This window comes from Podarcis pityusensis, assembly GCF_964106645.2.
Source record: "Podarcis pityusensis genome assembly, chromosome: 3".
Lineage (NCBI taxonomy): Eukaryota > Metazoa > Chordata > Lepidosauria > Squamata > Lacertidae > Podarcis > Podarcis pityusensis.
In genome coordinates, this window is record NC_138026.1 from 10,573,665 (window position 1) to 10,582,032 (window position 8,368).

The 8,368-nt window shown below is 45.2% G+C and overlaps 1 protein-coding gene across 6 annotated transcripts in view; it reads left to right on the forward strand.

Moving 5' to 3' along the window:
* CHGB (chromogranin B) overlaps nt 1–6,967 on the forward strand; it is an 89,484-nt gene extending 82,517 nt beyond the window's left edge. For all 6 annotated transcript variants that reach the window (XM_080999096.1, XM_080999098.1, XM_080999099.1 and 3 more), the window contains 2 exons: nt 311–2,034; nt 6,576–6,967. In XM_080999096.1, the coding sequence (XP_080855222.1) occupies nt 311–2,034; nt 6,576–6,659 (1,808 nt within the window). In that variant the 3' untranslated portion in view covers nt 6,660–6,967. The remainder of the gene's footprint in view (nt 1–310; nt 2,035–6,575) is intronic.
* The last annotated feature ends 1,401 nt before the right edge of the window (nt 6,968–8,368 follow it).

The following is an 8,368-nucleotide window of genomic DNA, read 5'->3' on the forward strand; positions in this document are numbered from 1 at the left end:
AGTCGGTCAAGACTCGACCTAATGGTCAGGGGCCCCTTTACCTTTATATATTCAACCTAGGCCTGTCACTAAAATAGTGTGAACTCTTGTGCATCAATGATGCTGTTTTGGCAACATGAGCAATAGCATTCCGACCTGAATTGGGAGAATCACTGATGCTCTTTTTTTTCTGGTCCTCAGTCTCCCAGATGAGCTGTAAGAAGTGAACAGGAATGGGAGGCAGTCTGGGATGGAAAACAGGGCAGGCAGAGGGTGCAAACATGATGGCATCCTCCTAAAGAATCCACAACTTGTTTTGTTTTGTTTTTAGCCAATCGACAAAAGCAAGAAGACGAAAATATAGGCAAAGATGCAGAACTTGAGCTGAGGCATTTATCAGAATCAGAGGAGTTAGAGAAGCCACCAGAAGGAACTGTGAGAGGAGGAGAAGAACCGAATGAAGAAGAATTGAAAAGACAGGCAGAAGGAAGTGAGAAGTGGCAATCTGAGGAGAAAATCCACAGGGGAAATGTCAACCCACAAGTCATCTCCCAAGAGAGTCCTTATTCTTTTGATGAAGCCCACAAGGAAGAAAAAAAAGATGACGCCGAGAAGAGAACTGAGGAAGAAGGTAGCTTTAAAAGAAATCACCAGAGTGAAGAAGAAAGCAATGAGAAGAAACACAGTGAGGAGCTGGAGTCTGAGCTTCTAGACAAAAAGTCTCCTCCTACAGCAGGAAGGGTGGTTGAAGGTGACCTCAAACGTTCTGGAGGCGAAAGGTACTTGGAGGAAAACACACATAGTCTAGAAGAGGGGAATCCAGAAAGCAAGGAAGAGGAAGATGCTGAGGAGGAAGAAGATGAGGAGAGCAGCGAAAAATATCACCACAGCTTTCATCGAGAATACGAAGACTCTTATGAGAGGAGAGAACCTGATGCAGAGAAGCGAGGGCGCAGACCAAGACATTATCATAGGAAACCGAGGCTGGGCAACTCCTCTGAATACAAGAGACATCATAATGGTGAGAAGAGGGACTCGCCCGAAGAGTCTAGCGAGGAAGAAAGCGAATTCTGGGATAAAAGGAGCCACTACCCCAGACATTATTATGAGGTAGGGCACCATTTTGAGGAGAAGAGAAACTCCGACGAGGTGCATGGCTCTGAGGAGATGGAGGGAAAGAGCAGGGGCAGGTGGCATCACAGCAGGGAGGAGAATGAAGGGGGAGACATGAGGCAGCGCAGCAGGGAAAATGAAGAGAAACAGCACCACTACGAGAGAAGACTCCATGATGAACCACAAAAGGAGTTGAGGCGCCACTATGAGGAAAGGACTCTTCGCGGCAAGGCGAGCGAGGAAGATCTAGGCAAGCAACATAGCTACGGCATCCGGGATGAGAAAAGGCGCCAACACGACAAAGAACGGCAGCACTTGGAGTGGGAGGAGCTGTCAAAACCACAAAATCTAGAAAAGGGAGAGGAAGAGCAGAGGTTCTATGGTCCAGAAGAAAGGCGCAACCCCAGTGTTGGTGAGGAAGAGCCAGAAAAGAGGCGCCACAGCGAGGGTGGGAGGCATGAGGGCAACAAGAGGGCCCTTCTGATGGAGGAAGGCTATCCAAGAAGCCACTACCTTGTGGAAGCTGTGAAAAGAGCTGCGCCTCCACACATCCCTTACTACCAGCAGCTCAGGTGGAAGGGAAGACACGTTGAAAAGAAGGGAGGCATCGCCGATCCGTTTCTGGAGAGCGAAGAAGAAGAAGAGGAGCCCAGGTCCCACCCCAACGAGAGAGCCTTCTTTCCCGAATATAACGATTATGACTCGCCATGGGAGAAGCAGCAGCTGATGGATGGCGTGAGCCGCAAGCATAACAACAACGACCCCAGATTTGAGGTGAAAAGGCAATACAACCGGATGGACGAACTTGCCCATCTTCTGAGCAACCGGAAGAAATCTGTAGAGTTCTCAGAGTTATACAGCTCCAAGGAAGACGTGAAAAGGGGGCACGCCGTGAGAAGCAGCAAGGGCAAACTGAGTCAGCGGCCTCTCACTCTGGAAGAGGTATTCCTTTACGATTTTGTATGAAATGCTCATTTTGGTTTGGGGGGGGGAGAGTCAAAGTTTAATTTCAGCAACATGACTAGGGCAAAAGCTTATATCTGCCGTCATTTCCAAAGCCTTATAGTGGTGGCCTGATAGCGAGACCAGCAGGTCCTATCCAGGGGTTGTGCCCCACATTGGACAAAAGATTCCTGCATTTCACTTAGAGGACTCTTGTGTTCCCCTCCAACTCTATGATTCTGTGATTCCCTAATCTAAATTACCTCTACATTTCACAGTAGATGTTTTCACTACAGAGCCAGGCAAATTTTATTATGCACATTTGTTTTGAAACTGCTGATTTTAGTTATGTTTTGATAAATTTTATGGTGACTTGTTTTCAGAGTTTGATTTTATCAGTATTTTTTAAAGAGTATTTAATATTATGTCAGCAACTCCTGCCAACCTAGCAGTTCGAAAGCACATCAAAGTGCAAGTAGATAAATAGGTACCGCTCCTGCGGGAAGGTAAACGGCGTTTCTGTGCGCTGCTCTGGTTCGCCAGAAGCGGCTTAGTTATGCTGGCCACATGACCCGGAAGCTGTACGCTGGCTCTCTCGGCCAATAAAGCGAGATGAGTGCTACAATCCCAGTCGTTCGCGACTGGACCTAATGGTCAGGGGTCCCTTTACCTTTACCTTTAAGCAGTTTACAGGTTTTTGTGGATTAAGTGATATATATATATATATATATATATATATATATATATATATATACACACACAGTTAATACTTGTTTCCCATAACCTTACAATGCAATCCTATATATTTTGACTACAAACTAAGTCCCATTTGGAGTGGAACTTACTCCCAGGTAAGTGGACATAGGATTGCAACCTCAATTATAGTTTTTCCTTAGTTGCCCTCGGGAACTTCTCCTAAGGTGCTAACTGTATCCTTCTGTGCTGTAATTGGCTTTATTGTAATCTGAATCTATGCCAATTTATTGCGGGTGTTTGGGTACGGTGCATATTTTGGGTTCCTGCCAGCTACATGATCTCAGGATTCACTCAGCAGTAATGAAGATTTATATGTAGTGCATGATATCTGATCCCTTTTCCCCTGAGAGCAACCCGATATTTAAACAGAAGCACGTTTCTTAATAAACTCTAGATTTTCGGAGAACCGTTAATTCAGCACTGAGAATCTCCTTTTAGTATATGGGACAGAATACTTTGCGCTTTGCGATGTTTGCCCTTGCAGAACTGACCACAGAGCCTTCTGCAAGGCTGCAAATATTTTGCATGAGTGGCACCTTCCAACTCTCAGTACTACATGATACAGTACAGTATGCTTTTCTGAAATTACCGACCGAGGGACTGTAAGGGCACTGAGAGAGTCACAGGACTAAAATTGCTATCCTGAGAAAACCCACAAGCTAAATTACCTGACCTAATTGGTGGGAAGGTGCCAGGCATTCCTGAAATGGAATATGTTGTTGCAGCTTTGAAATGAGCATGATCAGTTGCAGATTAACTCTGATGATTGGACAAAACAAATAAAAACCAATTCCCTTTTACCCCAATGTAGTCCTTAGGTTTAATGTAGCTCCACATCAGTGCGGAGGACAAACTTGCAAAACATGAACTTGCATGAACATTGTGATGCCCGATATTGCGTTCCTATGTTGGTGTTCATGGGAAGAAGTTGGCTTTGATGTCTAGGAGAAAGCAGTGTGCCCACAGGAGAGTGAGTGAGAGACAGCTGGACTGGAGATCCAAAGAGATTCCAGAAAAAGTCTGGGATCTAGCTGGTCACCAGTAACACCTCCACAAATGAGAGAACCCCATGAAGGGTGTCCTCTGCCACCATTAATCCACATAAGATGAAATATGGAAAGAGTTGTTCCTTCAGGAACCCTCGATCCAGGCAATTTGAGGCTTTAAAGATCAGAATCATCACTTTATATAGCCCAGAAACAAACTTAGTAGCAGATGCAGATGTTGATGAATGGGAGTAATCTGATCTTGGCAGCCAGTGTCTGACCCAAACTTATTAGTGTTTTTATTAGAGAACGTTTGATTACAAAGCAAGGTTTGTGCAGTGAAGCAGCATATACAATTCCTGTGGAAATTGCATGCAAAGAAAGTTTTAGTAAGTAACTGTAGGAAGTATATCATAAGGCATGGAAGTCCTTCATGGATAAGGTAGGCTGCAGGTAAAAGTCAACTTCTGACTAATGAATATTGGGAAAGGAAGATCAGGACAGCTGGTCTGGACTGTGGTAGTTTCCAAGCACTTTCCAAAGGCAGATGCATGTAAACACATTATAGTTCAATGGGTTGTATCATGGTGGAATGCCCTCCCTTTAGATGTCAAGGAGATAAAGAACTACATAACTTTCAGAAGACATCTGAAGGCATCTGTATCAAGAGGTTTAAATGTTTGATGTTTTACTATGTCTTATATATGCTGTAAGCTGCCCAGAGTGGCTGGGGAAACGCAATCAGATGGGTGGGGTATAAATATTATTATTATTATTATTATTATTATTATTATTATTATTGCCGAATAAAGAATGCAGTTCTTAGCAGCTCCTTGAAGATATTACAATATTATTATTATTATTATTATTATTACTACTACTACTACTTCAAGGAGCTGCTAAGAACTGCATTCTTTATTCGGCAATAATAATAATATTTATACCCCACCCATCTGGCTGTGTTTCCCCAGCCACTCTGGGTGGCTTCCAACAAAAGATTAAAAATACATTAAAACATGTCATTAAAAACTTCCCCTAAACAGGGCTGCCTTCAGATGTCTTCTAAACGTCAGATACGGTAGTTATTTATTTCTTTGACATCTGGTTGGAGGGCGTTCCACAGGGCGGGTGCCACCACCGAGAAGGCCCTCTGCCTGGTTCCCTGTAACTTCGCTTCTCGCAATGAGGGAACCGCCAGAAGACCCTCAGAGCTGGACCTCAGTGTTCGGGTTGAACAATGGGGATGGGGGAGACACACCTTCAGGCAAAGTTGGGTCCAGGAGGACTCAGGTTGCAGGCCTGCTCTTTCAGGGGGATCACAACTCAATCCAGAACAGGCCAAACACCACCTCCTAGGTCAGAGAAAGGAAACCCCCACAGCCATTGGATGGATAGAGTCCAATTCCTGAATGGAATTCAACATCTGGCGGGTCATACCTTTCCCATCCCTAAACCACTGAGCCACTTGGGCTTGCCAATTGGGAGGTTGGCAGTTCGAATCCATGCAACGGGGGTGAACTCTCATTGCTCTGTCCCAGCTTCTACCAACCTAGCAGTTTGAAAGCATACCAGTGCAAGTAGATAAATAGGTATACCTGTGGCGGGAAGGTAAACGGTGTTTTTGTGCGCTCTGGCTTCAGTCATGGTGTTCTGTTGCACCAGAAGCGGTTTAGTCCTGCTGGCCACATGACCCGGAAAGCTGTCTGTGGACAAACAACGGCTCTCTCGGCCTGAAAAGCGAGATGAGCACCGCAACCCCATAGTCACCTTTGGACTTAACTGTACAGAGTTCCTTTACCCTGACCCTTACCTATATCAACTGGACCCTACCATTAATATCTCTGTTTTCTCTGGGCTGAGTTTGTTTGCTACTCTCCCTCCAACCCATAACCACCTTCAGCTGTATGTAGAGAGGCACAGTCCTCCTTCTGCCATGCCATGAGGATCCGAAAAGCTGAGATACAGTTGGGTGTCAGCAGTATGCTGATGACACCCAACTCTGCACAGCCTCTCCCGGTGGCTCCATGCAGCTGTTAAATAGCAGAGGCTGGATCCTACCAGTACCCTATGGGAAAACTCCTATGGGGCAGCATAGCTGTCCCCAATACCACCTTCTCTTCAGCTTCCCTGAGAGCTAATAATAATAATAATAATAATAATAATAATAATAATAATAAATATTTTTTATTTATACCCCGCCCTTCCCGGTTCAAAAACCAGGCTCAGGGCGGCTAAGAACAAATTCAAAACACTTTAAAACACTTAATTATAAAAGCAGCATAAAATACGGTATACAAAATTCAAAATTCAATTAGATAATCCCCAGGGCTAGCTGGCTGAATTGGTCCTACTTGGGCCAGCAAGGGGGCCAGGGGAGAATTAGCTGTGGGGTCTTAGAGTGGGTGATCTTCATAAAAGGGGAGGGGGAGGGAAGAGAAGGGAAATAAAAGATCAGTCTGAATTCAAATTACAGGCCAGGCGGAATAGCTCTGTAGGAACAGAACCACTTCAGGCAGTGCAATCAGGCTCTTTCTGCTACAAGAAAGGGTGGTATTGAAGGCTGCCGAGAGATCCTGGAAAAAATAGTGGTGTCACACCGCCAGTAAATGAATATGTGCAAACGAGCCATGGCCAGGTATAGTTTTCTTCCACCTTGAGGGGTGACAGCACACCTTTGAGGCGATGATTGCTAAAGAACAAAGGAATATTTGTACCATGATCCAGTGTTCCTAATACAGAGTAATCTAAACCTGTGGTATCTTGGCCTACAAGGATTTGCATTCTTTCCATTCTTCACAGGAAAAGGAACTGGAAAATCTGGCTGCTATGGATTTGGAGTTGCAGAAGATAGCAGAGAAGTTCAACAGTAACAGGAGAGGATGAATTTGGCAGCTTTGTTTAACAGTACACTATATTTACTGGTAAAGTCACTGCCACAACTGTTACTTCCCTTCCCTTCCTAATAAAGAAGTAAATGCAGTTTACTAGTTACCTAAGTGATGGTTTGCACAGGCCCAAGTATCTTTATTCCAAATACGCTAGGAAGCCCAGATCAGCATGAATTTTAAGCCTCTAGACCTGTGTGCAAGGCAGACATTTTAAAATGCGTGTGGAAATAATTGTGTGTGTATGTTCTTCAGAACAATGTTGTCTCTTAGTTTGAAATAATAAAAAGTATGTTGTTCACATTACCGCGTGCTTGCCTTCTCTGTTAGTCTCATGATGATTTGCAGAGTGTTGCATCGATCAGGGGAATAAGGGCGGCAGCAACACTTAAAACAACCAAGTCTGAGGTTCAGCCATTTTTGCCCAACGTATGTTAAGTCACAGAAGGGACACAGGTGGCGCTGTGGGTTAAACCACAGAGCCTAGGACTTGCCGATCAGAAGGTCGGCGGTTCGAATCCCCGCGACAGGGTGAGCTCCCGTTGCTCGGTCCCTGCTCTTGCCAACCTAGCAGTTCGAAAGCACGTCAAAGTGCAAGTAGATAAATAGGTACCGCTCCGGCGGGAAGGTAAACAGTGTTTCCGTGTGCTGCTCTGGTTCGCCAGAAGCGGCTTAGTCATGCTGGCCACATGACCTCCCGGAAGCTGTATGCTGGCTCCCTCGGCCAATAAAGCTAGATGAGCGCTGCAACCCCAGAGTCGGCCACGACTGGACCTAATGGTCAGGGGTCCCTTTACCTTATCATTCTAAATTATGCAAGTATATGGGCCGTTTTCATTCTTTCTCAGCATACACTTTTCAGAATCGTGGCCAATATGTCTGGTGTCAATATTTGTAATGTGGTTTTGGTTGTGCAATTTTCTGGTTTGGCTCAAATTTTGAGGGACGCCTCCTGCATAACGCTGACGGTCTGGAGGCGCTCTAGTAGCACGGAATTTGATGTGAATAGGGAAGCATATGTTTTTTTTAAAAAAACCTCTGAAAATGGGGAGGAGAGTAAAAAGACAAAAAAGCAGGTAGATCCACAAGTGATTTCTGACAGTTCACAAAAGGAGGCACAGATGTTTCCCACAGCTGTCTACACGTTTATCAGCAGGCTTGCCACCATCCTGACTCCACGACTGCCACCTACTGTACATCAGAAATGCTGGTCCACTTAAGACTCATTCTGTGTTCTGAGCAGCAGTCAGTGGTCAGGAGTTGTATTCCGACAAGATCTGGAGGGCCTTATGCCAGACCCCATTTCTGGCAAACAGATTACGTAATGGGGCTCAGGAGCCAACCTTAGTCAAGCGTGATTTGCTTTGGGGCTATACAGTGGTGCCTCGCAAGACGAATGCCTCGCAAGACGAAAAACTCGCTAGACGAAAGAGTTTTCCGTTTTTTGAGTCGTTCTGCAAGACGAATTTCCCTATGGGCTTGCTTCGCAAGACGAAACGTCTTGCGAGTTTGTTTCCTTTTTCTTAAAGCCGCTAAGCCGTTAATAGCCGCTAAGCCGCTAATAGCCGTGCTTCGCAAGACAAAAAAACCGCAAGACGAAGAGACTCGCGGAACGGATTAATTTCGTCTTGCGAGGCACCACTGTACAGGAACATCTTTCTTGCTTGCTTGCTACATACCATGCCTAACTGGGGTCTGTGCGGAAAG